This window comes from Perna viridis, chromosome 1 (genome assembly GCF_037379345.1).
Source record: "Perna viridis isolate PV_CMFRI_1.1 ecotype Kerala chromosome 1, ASM3737934v1, whole genome shotgun sequence".
Taxonomy (NCBI): Eukaryota; Metazoa; Mollusca; class Bivalvia; order Mytilida; family Mytilidae; genus Perna; species Perna viridis.
The window spans coordinates 1,905,638-1,923,951 of record NC_142445.1 but is presented as its reverse complement, the minus strand read 5'-3'; the positions used below and the strand labels follow the sequence as shown (position 1 = coordinate 1,923,951).

At 31.1% G+C, this 18,314-nt stretch overlaps 1 protein-coding gene and 1 long non-coding RNA gene across 15 annotated transcripts in view; one reads left to right on the top strand and one right to left on the bottom strand.

Moving 5' to 3' along the window:
• The window catches only part of LOC148626812 (uncharacterized), a 39,064-nt gene extending 28,510 nt beyond the window's left edge, over nucleotides 1-10,554 (bottom strand). The window contains exons 1-4 of one of the 6 annotated variants that reach the window (XR_015914732.1): nucleotides 10,417-10,542; nucleotides 2,948-3,194; nucleotides 1,421-1,535; nucleotides 1,070-1,144 (exon numbers count right to left, since the gene is read on the bottom strand). This is a non-coding gene — a long non-coding RNA (uncharacterized LOC148626812). Of the gene's footprint in view, nucleotides 1-1,069; nucleotides 1,145-1,420; nucleotides 1,536-2,947; nucleotides 3,195-10,412 lie in introns of all 6 variants that reach the window. The other 5 variants (XR_015914745.1, XR_015914728.1, XR_015914739.1 and 2 more) reach the window with 5 other exon arrangements.
• Nucleotides 1-18,314, top strand: part of LOC148626811 (adenosylhomocysteinase-like 1) — a 72,075-nt gene that overhangs the window by 18,483 nt on the left and 35,278 nt on the right. Inside the window, exon 1 of one of the 9 annotated variants that reach the window (XM_088541161.1) lies at nucleotides 10,829-11,373. The exons of the other annotated variants lie outside the window; for them this stretch is intronic. Within the exon in view, the coding sequence (XP_088397287.1) occupies nucleotides 11,160-11,373 (214 nt within the window). The 5' untranslated portion in view covers nucleotides 10,829-11,159. Of the gene's footprint in view, nucleotides 1-10,828; nucleotides 11,374-18,314 lie in introns of those variants that run through there. 9 annotated transcript variants of the gene reach the window in all.

Here is an 18,314-nt window from a genome sequence, read left to right as displayed (position 1 = left end):
ACAAATAAATAACTTCTCAATTAATTAATGTCAAGATGTGTTTTATCCTTTATTACAGTGTAAACCTTTATACGTAAGACTTGAGATATTTGGTATCTGATATTCACATGAGATTTAAAAATTGGTTGTTACCCACCGGGGAGCACAGTTTCAATGTTTTCCTGTTTTTATAAGCTTGCCTTTTCATTCTCATGATGCCAATCCATCTGTCTTACTTTCACACTTAATTGGACAATAACTAAAAATTCATGAATTTTATAGAAACTTTGTTTGACATATAAGGTCTCTTTTAATGCTTATTAAATTAGAAATTATCAGACTTTATTTATAAATGATTAAGGGATTTTATTCATTGATTCAAACCTGAAAAAAGGGGTGTGTGGGAGTATTATATGCATTTCACTGCTTTGTTTGCTTTGAGTTGTCTTTCTTCATCCATCATGGAGCTGATAGATGTCATGACCATGAGGAGATGAGATCAGTCATTTTCAGTCACTGGTCTTGTCTTTACTGTATCAAATAATGATTTCATTTTACAAAAAATTAATTATTTCAGTTTGCTTCCATTTTTACAGGGTATCAATACTTGTTTTAGAAACTTCTGGCAATTAACCTAATTTGATAATGAAATCTATACCTTTCTTAAAAGTGGGGCCAATTTTAGCCAAAAAAGATTGAATATTTTTAAGGCCAGACTTTATACACATTTATCATGATAGGAACTGATTATTTCACTACATAGGCTACCATGTTTATAGTTTTTGTGTTGGTGTAAAATATTGTCTTTGATCATGTTGAAGCTGTAATTATTGTGAAAGAAATTGAAATCCTCACCTTATTATGCTTGTTAATGTAATTGTCTGTTTACATGGAAATGTTGTCTTTAATTTGAATCAGGGAAGACGATGTAGTGAACATGTGTCTACAAACACTCACTTAATTATCACATCTTAGTGTTATTGTCACTGAATCTGGTGACGATGTTGTCATGGGGATTGGCATGGAAAGTTTAATGTCGTAAAAACATGTAGATTGCAACTATGAAATCAAATTTGTCAAAATAACTTACATTTACAATGTTTCTTCTTCCCATTGGCTAATTCTCTATAATTAGTCTCTGGTTACTAATTAAAAATATTTCTCTCTGAAAAATAAGTAAAATTGGAAATATAAGGAAGGACTGATACCAAATATAAAATTTATAAAGGAAAAATAAAATTGGAGAAGTATAGGGGGATTCCAAAAATAGAACACATACAGAAAGCATGGTGTGGAGGAGTTCTCTTGATTCTACTATGGATACTAATTCAGGTAGTGTATTTCTAATTGATTAAATATTTTATGCAGAATATGTGAATTCTGAAATATTTTGTCTAAAATTGCTTGGGCAGAAACTGTATGGATAATTTGATATTGTTACCTGAAGAACCTGGGTCAAGTTCAGGTAGGTCAATTTTTGTTTATGTAGAGTTCTGTCTATCTATAGTTATACTCTATAAGGAGAAAGTTCAGTTTGTAGCCTTTTTATTGTTTTCCTGTAATTACAAGAGAAAAGGCCTGCATTAATATATTGTCTGTTTTTATTCTTCGTCAGAAAAGACTTGAAGTGGCATTTGGCACACTTGGTTTAGTTGACCTTGACCTTGTATAATTCGGATACTCCATTAAAAATGATTGGTCACCTTTAATATGGCAGAAAGGTTGTCTCTTATTCATCACCACAAATACTAGTAGAATTCCACTTCCATCATTAATTGTTATAAAGGGGTCAAAGGGACCACACTCCAAAAAAAAAAATCAACTCTTTTCATGTTTGGTCTTATTTTGAAAATTTTATTTGAATTTCAAATTTTGTGCTACATTGTGTCCATAATGAAATGTAAGTCCAATTGCTTAAGTTTGTCCACACTTACCCCAACTGTTCAGAGTTCAAACAATATGGTTGTATCATGCTGCATCCCATGATAGCTTTTTATTTGAATTGTGCCACAAGATGCTATACCATCAAAGGAAGTTTTGGATATTTTTTTGGGGGAATTGACTTGAACCAGTTAGGAATGAAGTCCAAAAAGAAACAATATTGTTCCTGAGGTCCAGACAATATCTTGAGTTAAAGTGAATGGACCTCTTTTAAATTGTACTACAGAAGGAAACTGGGATTTTTTGGGTTGTGACTTGAGCTAAAAAAGAATAAGGTCCATTAAGGGGACAGAATTAAGAATTTTTCTTATGTCTGGATGATAACATGAATAAAAGGGTATGAATCTATTTGAAATACTATCACAAAGTACCATACCCCAGAGAAAGATTTGGATTAATTTTGGAGGTTGTGTCTGGAACCATTCAGGAAGTAGGGGTAAAAAAAGGCTCAAATTCTAATCTGTGTCATTGTTTAATCACAATGAAATATGAAAGCAATATCAAGATTGAATTGTGTGCCCATATTTATTCAGATTGACCTGCATTTTATTATCATTTGAGTAGACAATATCAGTATGATGTGTTACATAACTGGGTGACCCTTTTAAAATCTTTGACCTTGAAGTCATTTATCGTATGTTTTTTTTTTTTTTTTTTAATTTTTTTTATTAGCAGTATTTTACAATGTCATGCTCCCAAAACACTGTAATATAAATCTACAATTTTCTGTTGACCAGTTTGGATATCAATACATGTATACTTTATAACAATGGCATCTCTCATTAAACTGTAGTTGGTCCCAGCTGAAAGTACATTTTTCTCTTTCTTAAAAAAAATCTTATACTCTGGTCTGAGTGTTAACAAAATTCATTTAAATATTGTCAGTGTATCATTCAAATCTTATGTGTAACAACAAAATAATTTCAACTGACCATGCATTTTATATTTATCATTTCTAATTTCTGAAAAACAAAGTTTATAAAAGCATTTAAACATGGGGGGTTTTATTATAAATGTCATTAAATACCTATTAGACACTCATTAAAAATTCCTTCTGAGACATGGCATACATATAAGGGGACTTCTTAATTGTTACTTCTCTTTTAGCGCTCTTGGCAAAAGACCATTTCAGCTATTGCCCTCACTTGATGTCCCTCGTCGTTAACTATTTTTCAAAACTCTTCTCCTTAAACACCACTTGACCAATTAGGACAAAACTTTGTATGAATGTTTCTTGGGGTATCCTGCATAGAACTGGTGTGGGGATTTTTAATCTGTTGAAAAACATGGCTGTTGTTACTTAGAATAGAACATACGGGTCAGACAGAAGTTTTTCACATATGTCTCCAAAATTATTAAGTTTAACCAAATTCTTACAGCTTATATATGTTTAGCATGAAGAAATCTATCTGTGGTCAAATTTTCTTTATAATCTGTTAAGCCATTTTGAAGTTATTGCCCCTTTTCAAAGTTTTTTGCTCTTTTTAATGTTATTTCTTTCAAAAATCTCCTCCGTCATTACTTGACCAATTTATCCAAATTTGGAATGAATGTTCCTTAGGGTATTCTGCATAGGTCTGATGTGGGGATTTTGGATACGTAAAAAAAAACATGGCTACCGTTACTAAAATTAAAACAAAGTTTTTCTCATACTTCTCCAAAACTGCCAGGTTTGGCCAAATTCTTTCGCCTGCCGAAATGATACTTATCATAAGGCCTACAATAATATACAAGTGATCAAAGTTGTTGGATGACTCATTGTTTGAGTTATTGCCCTTGAAATGATGTTTTTATCAGTTTTAAGCCAATATCTTGAAAACTCTTATAGATAGAAAGAAACTTTCAATTGATGAAATGATCCTTATAATAAGTCCTACCAAGGTCTTCAAACTTGAGTCAAAATTGCCAGACAACTCCTTGTTAGAGTTATTGCCTTTGAAAGGCAAACAAAAATTTAACCAGGTGAGCCATTCCGGCTCATGAAAGCCTCTTGTTCTAATTTGTAGGGCATAATTCTTGATACCTAATTTCAAATCCATAATCTCTAACCTGGCATTGATTTCACAAAAAGTCGCAAGTGTGAAATTGATTGTAAATAATGACGTCACAATGCTATTTTTGACTGTGACATCATTACTTACGATCAACTTTACTCTTACAACTTTTTGTGAATTCGACACCAGTTCTTTTATAATAAGTATAACTTAATTACAACACATCAACAGTGTTTACTGTATGTAGTAATAATGAAAACTTTAGTCATGAATCGTCCTCTGTTGTTGATCTCTAATAGTAGGTCAAGAAATCAAATGACCTCCCAATGTCTAAAGTGTCCTTAATCTTAGCTTTTGTGGGACCAATGTGATGAAAAAAAATACTGAATCTTAGATAATATTAGACCATCTATGTAACTTAGTTGTCTCTACCAAAAAAGTCTAGAAAATAAATTGTGTATTTTTTTTTTGTTTTTTTGATAAATCAAAGTAAATACTGATCGAATATGGAAGGAGCAACAGTTTTTTTTTTATGTCTAATTAAAACTGAAATAAAAATTAATACACATGGTGAACAGTTGCAGTAAGATGATATCAAATTCAAATGTTAAATTACTTTTCATAATCTTTTGAAGAGTTATTTCCCTTTAAAGTTGTGATGTATTGATGTTTTTTTTTTTCAAATTTTTGCAAGTATTTCTAATATTAATTCTACTATTTTATTTAATCTTTCTAACTTTTCTCTACATCTGAAACCTTTGCTGTTTTTGTATTATTTAGACTATTCACCAAAATGTTACATCATAAAAAATATGTTCCTTATGGTTCCATTTGATATTTTCATTTTTTTTTTCTGAAAAAGAAAAAAAAACTCTAGTAATCACATATTGTTTAATGTGAAAAACAAGTTTTTTTCCATAATATATTGTTATTCCATTTATTCATTGATTTCTCTGATGTAAGCAAATCGTAAATTACATATGAATAATGATAAGTCATCACCATGTACCTTAATTATATATTGTCACCTGTGTCTACAGGTAAACATGGAATCTCAATCGGCAGGTAAAACAATTAACATTTAGGATAATATTGAATTATCTTAATGCTTCTTAAACCTTGGTTTCAATTTTCAAAAGGATTTTATTTTGCTTCCTCATTTGTAGACAACACATGTAGTTCCATCAATCTGGTCCTCCAAATAATCAACCAAGAATTTTGTTCATTTACGTTTCCTTTTTTTTTTTTTATGAAAACTTTTTTTGATGGATTGATCATTCTGAATGATATTTCTTTCAAAAATGCTCTTACATTTTTGAATAGGAAATATCAATATGAATTCACTGTGTTCTAGTGTGGGTGTTGCAATTGGATTTACCTCCCTTACTATACTTCTCTTTACTGTTGGAGTTTTGAGGAAGAGCATTAACTTTATGTTTTTTTTTTCTTTAAAGATTCAAAGTGAAATTTTGATTTATTAACTCTGTATACAATTAACCTGTCATTCTGATTTTAAGCGCGATCCTTAATTTGATATTAAGATATTCTGATATAAAGTTTATCACACTACAGAGAGATTTTCATGTTAGGCTTACTTGAGAACTTCTGTTTAAATCTCTTTGTGAACCCCATGGCACAGGCTAAATTTGAAGTATGCCCAAAAATATTTTGAATACTTAGAAAGTGGTTTACAAAATATCCTAAGCAGCTGAAAATTCTTTTACATGTGGTTACAGTTGATCATACTGATCATAAAATAACTTTCCCCAGGAAGTGGGAAATGGGAATTTTCCTGTCATGGAACAGGGTTTTAACAAATTATTTTTTTATGATTTTATAGGTGTAGCTAAATGTACAATGACAACTAAGTCAGGGGTGGATCTAGGAGTTTAGATTGGGGGCCCACAGTTGTATTTCACTGAGTGGAGCGAAGCGAAAATTTTTGAGGTTTTGAAATGTTCTTCCAGAGTGGTTGCAATGTAGATATCTTTTGTGGTAAAATTAGGGAGAAATTAAAGTTTCAACCTAAAACCACCTCAATCTACCCCTGACAACCCATGCTTTGCAGATTTTAGGGGTGGGGGCACCACTCCCCTGCCTGAATCTACCCCTGTAAGTTATTTGTTAAGATAAATTCAAAGGTTCAACACTTCATGCATAATACTGTAATTGGTAAATGATTTATCATTTTATGATTCAGTATGTTTTTTTTTCTCTTTATCACACATCTGGCAAAAATGTATTGGTGAAGGAAGAGAATAGATAAAGACGGGAGGTAATCAACATTACCATTTTTCACTCGAGACAAAGGTGTTAATTGGCATTAATGACTTTCCCATCATGATCTATTAATTTACATTTAGAGTAAATGCATAACAAAACCAAAGCAAGTGTTCTCTGTTTCTTACAGTGCTGTCAGTATTCTTGCTTACATTTTCCATGGACATTTTGCATAACTTGAGTATTAGCAGATGGATGTAAATGAAGGTTCACAACAAGGTTCTTTACATCAAAGAAAGGTTGGGATTGATTTTGGTGGTTAAGGCCACCATTGCCCAAAAGAGAGCATAAAATGGACATTTACTTGTATACGCCTCGCTATAAAATGGACATTTACTTGTATACGCCTCGCTATAAGATGGACATTTACTTGTATACGCCTCGCTATAAGATGGACATTTACTTGTATACGCCTCGCTATAAAATGGACATTTACTTGTATACGCCTCGCTATAAAATGGACATTTACTTGTATACGCCTCGCTATAAAATGGACATTTACTTGTATACGCCTCGCTGTAAAATGGACATTTACTTGTATACGCCTCACTATAAAATGGACATTTACTTGTATACGCCTCGCTGTAAAATTCTTATTTGATTCAATGGGGTTTGTTTTAATTCTTATAATAGATCTGGGATTTGGTCTAAGCCCCTTCCTTTGTCTTTATAATAGATCTGGGATTTGGTCTAAGGCCCTTCCTTTGTCCTTTTAATAGACCTGGGATTTGGTCTAAGCCCCTTCCTTTGTCTTTATAATAGATCTGGGATTTGGTCTAAGCCCCTTCCTTTGTCTTTATAATAGATCTGGGATTTGGTCTAAGCCCCTTCCTTTGTCTTTATAATACATCTGGGATTTGGTCTAAGCCCCTTCCTTTGTCTTTATAATAGATCTGGGATTTGGTCTAAGCCCTTTCCTTTGTCTTTATAATAGATCTGGGATTTGGTCTAAGCCCCTTCCTTTGTCTTTATAATAGATCTGGGATTTGGTCTAAGCCCCTTCCTTTGTCTTTATAATAGATCTGGGATTTGGTCTAAGCCCCTTCCTTTGTCTTGCATTGATATCAACATTTGATTTTAGACTATAACTGAGTCAAACCAGGTATTTTGTTTATTTCCCAAGGCAATGTACTGTTTTACCTTCCTTTGTAACAGGTTTATCTGCAACTATTAGTCACAGTCTCTTCATATTATGACCATACTTAATACAAGTGTACCATATTGTGGGATTTTATTTCAGATTTCTTGTTGCACAGAGGGAAACAAGTCCATTTCAACATGGCATAAGACTAAGGACAGAACCCCTTAACACTTATATAAAAAAAGAGGACAAAATATTGGAATCTTTTACAGTTTATTCTAAATGTAATACTAATGTCCTGGGTAGCCTAATGGATGTAGTGCTAGAAGTAGATAATTATGGTCTCTACAGAGAAAAGTTGATGAAAACATTAAGGGCTGTGTCAGATTTCATAGCATTGGTATAGGAAGTTGATAAAGTAATTCATTGCATTACCAGACTGTTCTTTGGATTATTTTTTGTCAGTTAGTGGAGTTGTTTAATTGAGCATTAATTGTTTATGTAATTGAATTTGAGGTTGATATTCAAATACTTTGTATTGATTTACAAACTCAATAAAATTGTCTCTGTATTTAACAATGGTTTTGTCAGCTTGTTAATTTTCTGAATTGGTTCCTAGTAAACTTGATTTATTGTGAAATGTTACTGAATTGTGGAGTTTGCTGTCATTTACGGAAAAAAATGGTACAGATTTATAGTGATAAGTTATTGACGTTTAGGAAAACATAAAATAAACATTTGATGTTCTGATTGTGTAATTGTACAAGTAGTCTGTATCATTGGAATATTAAAGAATTGATGCTCCTGTATAAAATATATTGTCATAAGAGCATTTGTGGAAGCAATTCTACTTAATGAAAATCAATGTAGATAATAAGGAAGAAATTGTTACATATACCAGATTCTTAAAAGTCTTGAAGCTACTGTAAATTCAGAAATTACTGCTTCCATTCATTATTGCAATTTTGTTGTTTCCGTCGAAAATGTTAATTTAGTTTTTGCCACTTTTGAACAAAATTTGCATCTGTAATATTAAAAAAATCCATAACACAAGTATCTATTAGTATTTAAATTTGTATCATTTTTCACAAAAATTTCTCAAGTAACAATTACTTATGGTTGTATAACTGAAACAAAAATGATAATCTACTTGGATAAAAATATTGAGAAAGAGTACAGTGTTTTCAATAGGAACAGGCTGGAGGCCAATTTGCATGCTTCAAACACCTGTCTGGCCGGTTCAAGTGGGCACAATTACATATCATTCAGTTAAAAATTATTAGATTTGTCAAGTTCAAATTTTTATATGACCTTTTGGGAGAAAAAATAGTGAAAACACTGGAGTACCATCATGTCAATCTTCCCACTGACACACAAATAGACTGCATTGTGTTTTAACTGAGTTTTCTGTATATAAAAAAAAATAGAATGTTGCATGTATGTGTTCTAACATATTACTGTCTTTGCAGACTAAAATGAAAATAAACTGCTTTTCTTTTTTAGAATATTTTTATTGAACATCAAAAAAAGGTCATTAAGCCTCTTTTCTTCAGGGAATGTTGGTTAATTTTATCAGTAGAATTATATTCCTTTACTACTTGGTGATGCTCTCAATTTAGACTTTAAAATTATATTGAATTAAGTTATGGCGTGATAGGAAACTGTAGTCATGGAACTTACTTCTAAAGCAATTAGTTTCCATTTATTGTTTGAATAATGGTTGGTCAAGTTCAGTCTGTTTTTATGGAGAGTAGAAGTAGCTGTTATTGATAATACAAACTAAGCATCTGATCCATGTGATGGAGACAGAGAAGTTCAGCAACCCTGTGGTGTGAGGGTTTCCTCGTTGTTTATTGAGAACCCATGGGTAGATTTCATTCCTGTAGGGTTGTTGTCTTTTTGACACACTCAGCATATCTATTCTCTTTATACAATAAGTATGAATTAAAATCCATATTTAACAGGTTTTTTGGGGTTTTTTTTTGGGGGGGGACATACAAAGAATCTATTTATTTGTAAAATAATTAGTTACTGGCCTCTGATTCTGTATACATATAGTTGGTGTTTATTATCAAGATATAATAAAGTGATTTCTGTATAGGTTTATTTTCTTTCTATTGAAAACAAAATTGAAGTTTATATTTTAGTTTTATCATGCAACTAAGCCATCAGTTACTTCAGTCATAAATTGAAAGTTAATGAATATGATGTGACATTTACCAATCTAAAAGATCATTATGAAATTTTAATACTTGCTATTATTATTGTCCATTGTTGCATTTAAAATAGGGAGTAATGTGTTCCTTTCATGTTAAGATGGTAAAGTAGTGATTATCAATAGAGATGTTGAAAAAATGAAAACATGCAACAAACTTTTACAATTTAACACAATCAAGATATGATAAGATTGGTTTGTGTTGCTTTGAGTTACAGGACATGCAGCTGAAGCATTTCCTTCTTATTTCAGTTTTGACTAATGACCATAAATAAATTTTGAATTGTAAAATAGTTATTGGTTTTGAATTGGCTGCTGGTATCTTTAACTTATTGTATTTTTTGTTAATTTAATGTTTTTCATTTTAAGCTGTCTTTCAAGTTTCTATCCATTCATTTAGAAGTGTGGATGACTCTTCAGTGAAATAGGTTGTTAGACTTTACTGTTCTTCATATCAGTACTTATTTAGACTTTACAGAAATTATTTCATCATTTCAAATCTTTTAATTGTGTCCACAGAATGATATATATTAACACAAACCTGTTTATTGTGACCACAAATATAATGATGACTTAAACAGTAACAATTTTCTTAGGTTGTGGTTAAATCATAGCAGTGATCACAGTGTTCACTCTGCTACATCTACTCATTTGATTAATATAAACTTGTAGTTCCCTCAATAAAAGTACATCAACAATACTTGTAATAGTAATGATATTGTCATATTTTTATTATCACTGATAACATATATATCCTGTTAAATGCATTTGAGAGTATGCTACTGGTACTATCTATCAATCTGTTGTAAATGAATATAAAATCAAATGTAATTTATAGTAAGTTGATTCAGAAGAATAAGAATTTCTTCATGGATAACTTACATATCTTACTCTCATGTTACATATAGATAAATTGACTTACTTACTTTGCATTGATCTGTAACCTGTTGATCCATCTTTCTGTGATAATTAAAACCCAGCTTGATAAAATCCTATGCTTGTTCACATAGTCAATTTCTTACATCCATGTGTATGAGAGGCCCGGAATTATTTGAAAACTGTCAATAACGCCAAGTATTAAAGTTTCCCCATTAATTGTCTATAAGGTAAAGACTGTTTTCTGAGTTTGATAACGGAGAGAGAAGGAATGATGATGGGTGGAATACAATCAACAAAGCACATCTCATAACAAGTTTCTGTTGTCATTCTATAAATAGATCAGGCAGTTCTCCAAAAAGTTAAATTTGTTCTTGCAAAGGAAGCTACCTCAGTGGAGTATTAATTATGTGATTGTTTTAATTGAATGTGATCAAGGTTGTTTTGGTGTACTATTAAAGAATTAGCGGACATTTAAACTGAAATGTGACTTTGTGTTGGTGCATTGAGGTATAGAATAATATATTGATGATATTAGGAAATGGTAGGTTTGTTTTACTACCATTAAAGTGTACCTACAGAGAGATATATGATTTGTTTACAGTTGATGAAACTAGATGACATTGTATAGGTTCTGTTTGGACATTGTCTAAATTCCTTCTTAGTATAAACATTTTAAGGAGATATTTTAGATATTGTCAAAATTTTATGGACACAAATTTTATTGAATGGATTGACTGTGAAGGAGAAAACAAGGTTGTGCGGGGAAAATTGTTTGGAGGATTAAGTTGTCATGAAGAAAATAGGCAAAACTGTGTCTGATGCTGATGTCCAAAACTTTGATGTTTCTGAAAAAGTTCGAAACATGGGTGGAGATACAGCATACAAGACTAAGGCTGGGAGAAAACGTCATAGCATACAGATGGACAGACGTTTGTCAATTCAGATGTATGTTGACCGTCGGTCAAGCAATGCTTCTTCAACAGGAGAGAGTGTAGATTCACTATGTAAGTTGTTGTGTCTTGTATGGGAAGTAATGTTTTGTTTTGTTATTTATTTTTTAGGTTTCGTTTCACAATAATTATATCCTGTCCTAGATTCTCCTCAAAAGCTGCATGCTGTGTTTCTGTTCTCCTCCACTACTTAGAAAGACAAGCTATAGAGCATGGTTTCCTAGCAATTATTATCTATTGACCACCTTGATCAGTAGATGATGTATATTAATGACCTTACTGATGTGTATTATTCTTTTTTTCCTTTCTAACCATTGACAATCTGGTAGAGAGGTCACTCTGTTCTGTAAGGCACCTTGAATGTTGGAATCATTCTACATGTAATTTTGGATTATGATATAACATGATAATTACATGTCAGGCATGTGTTGTTTATGTATACAAGACAAATTCCATGTGCCAAGATAGTACTTAGATGATCCTAGATTCTTCTATGGAGTTCAGGAATGTTCACAATGGCTGGATACTCTGTTAATCATTTTAAAGTAATTTCATTACAGTTTTTGTAATGCTCTGTTTGGTAAAAGGTTTCAGTACAAACTAATGATAGTCTTTCTTACATGTACACTTTTATACTCCACTCACATTGAAACCCTTAAATCCAGGGAAGTGATTTGTTTTGTGGAAGAAGGAATACTATTTTTTTTATTTACATGTGGCAAATGCTTAAGATGACAGAAATTTACTACAATCAGCATGAATTTTACTATCTTAATCCTATAATATGTTTACATTTAAAATCTCTAGTCTTAAATACATGTACATGGCATGTCCACATAATGTCATTACATAAGGTTTACAAAGTAAGACTACCTTTTAACTTTCTTACATGTCTGATTATATTTAGATGCTGGCAGTTCTTTGGTATGACCATTGATGTTTCTACCTATTCCCTTGCACTGGCATAGCCAGGACCAAATCAATGTCGAAGCCTTTCGTAGCTTAAACAATGGGGAGGGATTTATTTTAGTTGCTAGCTATTGAAGCCTTGGCTTCATGAAAAACATTGTAGCTATGTGTTTGCCTTGCTTAGTCAGTACTTTTGCTATCTTTTCCTGAAGTCAGATTTGAACATTACTATTCTAATTAAATACATAATATCTTTGCCTTATTTGTACAAGGTAATTAACTCCTGTATCCTTTCACATCAAAGACAGTAAAAAATCTTATATCTGTGTTAGAAGTTTGACCTTTTCTTAGAATTAGGCACTAATGTTCCTGTAGAAATAATGGACTAATTTTTGGATGGTGTTGATAAATGATTCCTTATCACATTCTATCAAGTCATCAAATGGCAGTTAAAACACTGCTATAAATGAAATTACCAGTGATTTAGATGATATTGTATATTGTTCAATAATTTTACATCAAAGGGAATGTCTGACTGTAGATATGTACCAATAGTTCTTGGATGGAATGTAAACTGATGTTCTTAAAATAGACCTAAGTTTTGAGAAAACTTAGGGGGCCCATGTCTTTCATCAGAGTATATTTATCAGTTCTGTAGTTTAAAAGAAAATTAGGTGAGATTCAGATTATGATTTACAAATGTGGTGATGGTGGTAAAGAATCTTCTATAACTGACACAATAGCTATTATTATTGAAATGATTTAGATCTATATCGTTATATTGTTACTGGAGTTTTAAATGCAATATCTTTGACAATAAAATGTGGAAAAAAGTATTTTTCTAACCCTTATAATTCTTTTATATATATATATATATATTCAACACCATGAGTAAACAATTACAGTCAAACCTCATTAAGTCGAAGTCGAAGGGACCATGCAAAAATGTCAGAGTTATCCAAGGTTTGAGTAATCCGAGGTCGAGGATAAACCGGATTTACTAGTAGTTTGGTCCATGATTGTTTCTGTAGTTACATCATTTGTTGTGCTTGTACATGTACTTCACTTTACACGGTACTTTGTTTCATATCGGAAGATATTTTTTTGTATATTGTATATCATGTGTGAAATACTGAACAGCACCGACTGTTTTAGTGAAATTTCCGTTTTATTTTTTTTATATCAAAAACGTCATAGTTCATAACATGCTGCTTTGTTTGATTCACAATCAGGAGTATCGTCAAACCGTGTGCTCTACAATATTACGATAAAATTCCAAATTCACTAGCGAAACGAATGTAGTCGTTGAAATACCCTAATAAATGATAAAATTTTTCAAAATATCAAAATATCCGATATCACTGTTAGTGTAAATTCTCACGTGTTATTAATAAAATTTGTTTCTTTTAACAACACGAGCAATTTTAAATTAATTAAATAAACAAATCAAACCATAAAGAGTGTCAACAAATTAATTTTAAAAGCCATGCTAACTGTTGTTAAAACACACTTCAATCATGGTTTGTAATAAAGCAATCAGTTTTCCGACTAATTAGTTGACTTCGAGACATCAGGGTTAATTAACCTTGAAGTCCTATCGAGGGGACTGATTGATTACCTTGAGTTATCTGAGGTTTGGATTCATCTGAGGTAAAATTGTATTGGAGTAAGGGGAGTTTTGCTGGGACTTTGTAATTAGTTCGAGTTATCCAAGATTTTGACTAATCTGAGTTCGACACATTGAGCTTCAACTGTACTTTCTGCTATTCTATATTTTATTTAAATAACACTGATTTTGCTTATGTAATAAGGTAAAATTGATCCCCACCCAATAATTCCTTACTGATGCAAATTGTGTGATAACTTGATTCATTTTATTGTAGTTTTAAATGTGGCTATTGTTCACTTATTTATCATTCTTTTTAAGTTTAATTAGAGCAACTTCACTAAATATATTATTTTTAACTATCAAAAAGGCCATTGATCTATATCTTTTTTTTATAACTTTTCTACATTGTGTATCTGTAACATTGTTATTAACTTCAACAAGATCTATTTCTCATGAAAGACATATCTAAAACTAAAATGAAATACAACAGAACTTCAATTTCTTTTTGAACTTGTTAATCAGGTGTAATAAAAGTTGTTTACTGAGGGAAGTTGTTGACCAGTTTAACAGGTTTTTTCCTGTTTAAGCAATCTTTATGTTAGCTATTTTAAGTGGAATTTTTTTTCTTCTTTATTTTTCTTTTGTGCAATGTTCGTCTGCAAATAAAATAATAATATTAACAGCACAATATTTTTAACTCGAGACAAATATGGTCAGATTATCATCTAAGTAGAGCACTGAGTCTATAGACAAATAATGAAATCAGCTGCAGTCTATCAGTTCTGTACAGATGACATTTTGTACTATCATTTGAACCTTTTCTGTATACTGCATTCATTATCTTAGATTTAATATTACATTGAATCTTTGTGGTTGTAGAAACTTTTCTGAACATTTAAGATTGCTAACATGATTGGTGTGCCAGATCCTGTCAAACTCAGTATTAATTCAAACTCTAATTCAATGTGGCTTTGATCAAAATGTAAACTTCATTGTTTCAGACTTATTCTTGATTGACAGACTGAAAATCATAGATTGTATTTTTATAAGATTTGCCAATATGTAATTTCTATCTAGGAATACTCCTGTATAAACATATGATTTTACATAAGAGTTTTGATGTTAAATCGTTTTGTTTCTTGGCAATCCTTCTAAAAGCACCTGCTATGAACCTGTTGTTCAAATAAACTTCTTCTTTTATAAGGATTCAAAAGGATTATTCAAGCTGCAGTATTGTTTTTATTTGACAGAAAACTAATTTAAGCATCTTAATTTGTGCAATAGTGAAGGATTGGTTTAATTTGAAAGTTTTCTGAGATGTCAGGTCTCGGGTTATAGATCTGGTAAAAGTGCAAGGTTATAAAGTATTTGAAATATTTAAAAGCAATTTTTAATTTATTAGTATTAAGTAAAGGTTCTGTGATTAAGAACAAAATGTTTAAGCCTGATCTCTGTTCTCCTGTAAGTATGTTACTGATGTTGGTTTCAGCATCTTCCTTAATAATTTTTTTCTCAGAAATGTTGCCGAGACCCTAAACAATGAGTTCCTACTTATTGGTTTGTTACAACAGTAATTCTGGAAAAGATTATTAATTAGTTTCATGGATTATTTCCTGTCACTTCTATTATAAAGATCTATCCATTAATTACCTGGGTATATGATTTCCTACACTAACACTACTCTCTATATGGTAACTTTTGTACTCATTTCTATAGCAACAATAATTACCATATTATATAGGCTTAATATCCTATTAACCGAATTTCCAATTCATCATGTTCATTTTATATTAATGTTGATTTTTTTCTATAAATGACCAACAGTTTTAACTCCTTTCATGATGAGTTTGACTCGTGTAACCATGGAAACAGTCTTCCAGATTTCATCTCCCACTAAAATCAACCAAATCATGAACAATAACTCTCGAAAGAGTAATCCAGGGAACCAAGGTTAAAGCGGAAATCAAAAGAATGTAATCAAGGATTAAAGACCAGACATGAAAAAGAGACAAATACAACAAAGAACATAAAACCACCAAAACTGTACATACAAAGAACAAAAGTAAGTGAGCAACTCTAACTCAAAGTACAATTAGGTTTACTTCTTCTCCTGGTAAGTTTGACTCATGTAACTATGGTAATAATCTTCAATAATTTTTGGTCTGCAATTCTCACTGATTTTTTAGAAAATAAATAATAAAATACCTGTCAGTAAGATCATAGAAAATGAAATGCCATTTCATGATTTAATTGATGACAGAAAATAACATCTATTCTACCTGAAATCTGACATTCTCTCTGAATCTCTGGCTCTGACCTTTTTACCCCTCAATAGATTATTGACCTTTTCTTGAAGTAAACCTAATTTAGTCAGGAATGAATTGTGAATGTAGCTAATCTGCCAATCAGGCTGGTGTTTATAATTCAGTGTTTACTGTATTATAGATTGAGTGTATCCCTATAGCCACTAGGTTGTCCATAATTAAGATCTGATTCCTTGAAGTGTTTTATCTCTGTAGAGCACACTTGATAGTAAGTTGACACAATATCATTTGTCATGAGGAATATTTATATTCATGGTTGTAGTATCCTATTATCTGTTCTAAGTAATATGGAACGACCTTAAAAAGTGACAGGTCAAACGTATTGACCCTGAAGTTGCATTGATGCTTGCCAGTAACCTCTAACTTCACCTCTTTTATAGGACACTGACAATACTCTCTGACACTTTTAAATAATGACCTTAACATGACTTGATTCTATAACCAAATGTAGCCTTAACTGGTATTAAATTTCTTTTGATTATGTAGATTTTAAGTTTTTTGGATGCATATCATGTCCTCATATCCACTGTAACTTTCTGTTAGACTTAGAATACAATTGAATTAATCATTTATGTTTTATGCATGATTCAATTTGATCATTTGAATTTCCTATTAACTTTTTCATTATCTTAAATGAAGATGTAATGCATACAAACCAGTCTGTAACTGTATAATGATTGATCTGGTACAAAAGGCAGGAAGTTATATGTACTTAGATCTAACATATTCAATAGTTTTAGCATTACAAATAAGTTGTTGTGCTTTAAGGATGCTGGTATCATCAGTTTAATGCATTGATCTGTAATAGCTTTGTATACCTTATGACTACTGTTACATGTATAATGAACTCAGTATGTATCAAAATACCAGGTGCTTTATATGGCTAATTACATGTCTTAATTGAACAAAAAATACATTTGGATGGTAGAAAAATGGGTTTGAAGTAGGATTAATTTTCTGATTTGGCCTTTTGAAGCCCACTACTTTGAGAAATGAATATATATTGTTACATTGTGTTATAAAAACTTCATTAATCATGGTATGACATTTTATTTTGGCCTGATAAGTTGTCAGTAAGTTTGATTGTAAAATTTTTCTTTCATTTCTTGATGATATTAAAATATTTATACATTGTATAAACTAAATTTCTAACTTGTGTTTAAGTGGGCATTAGATACTGGTATTTGTACATTCATTGACAACTAGTGATGCAACCAAATAGAAACACATTATAGGTTAAAATGATTGTAAGTTTCCATACTTTATAGGTGTATTAAACTTAGAGTGTGTGATCTTGTCTTGTATGTAAGAGTTACAAATGTATGTTATTTGTCCATTGAACTATTGAAGCTGGATTTGTTTTTCACTTTCACACTCTTGAAGCTTTTTTATTTATTAAATCATGGCTGTGTTCATATTGTGCTACCAAAAACCAAACATTTGCTGTATTTACTAAGGATGAATGGTGACAAAGCTTTACTGGTACCATTGGGATTCCATTGATTCAGTTATACACAACTACAGGATATTGAATACAGATATTGAATTGCCTTTCAGAACTACTGATAGGTAATCTATCACATGGATTCAACACAATAAATGTAATTACATGTATGCTGCATGCAGTTGTTTGAATTAGATTGTCTAAGATTATTTTTATAAGCGTGTCAGTTAGAACTTTAATTTTAATATGAAGCTAATTTTGAATTCCAGTAACTTATTAGACATGAAAGGTGTGTGTATTATCAGAGTTGCTGAAAGCAATGAATGACATTTTTAGTTTCCTTATCAATGTACCATGTTGCCTTTTTCTCTTGATTTCTTATGTTACGTTTGTCTCAAAGTTTTGACAAAAACCAAAATAATTTTGGTTCATAGATAACATACATTCAATTTCCTGAATGTGCTTTGATCATTAATTAATGGATCATATTTGCCTTTTTCTATCAGTGAAATGGATGTTAGAAGTAATTTTAATTGATAAAAAACATTTTTTCAGTTTTTCAATTCCTCCCACAATTTTGTATTCCTTAGATCTTATAGACAATTGTATATAACTGTTGAAAATATCATAATATTTCACCATTCGTGCGAGACCCAACAGGGTAGTCAAGGATATTAAAAACCCCTTCGGTGGTGTAATATTTCATTTA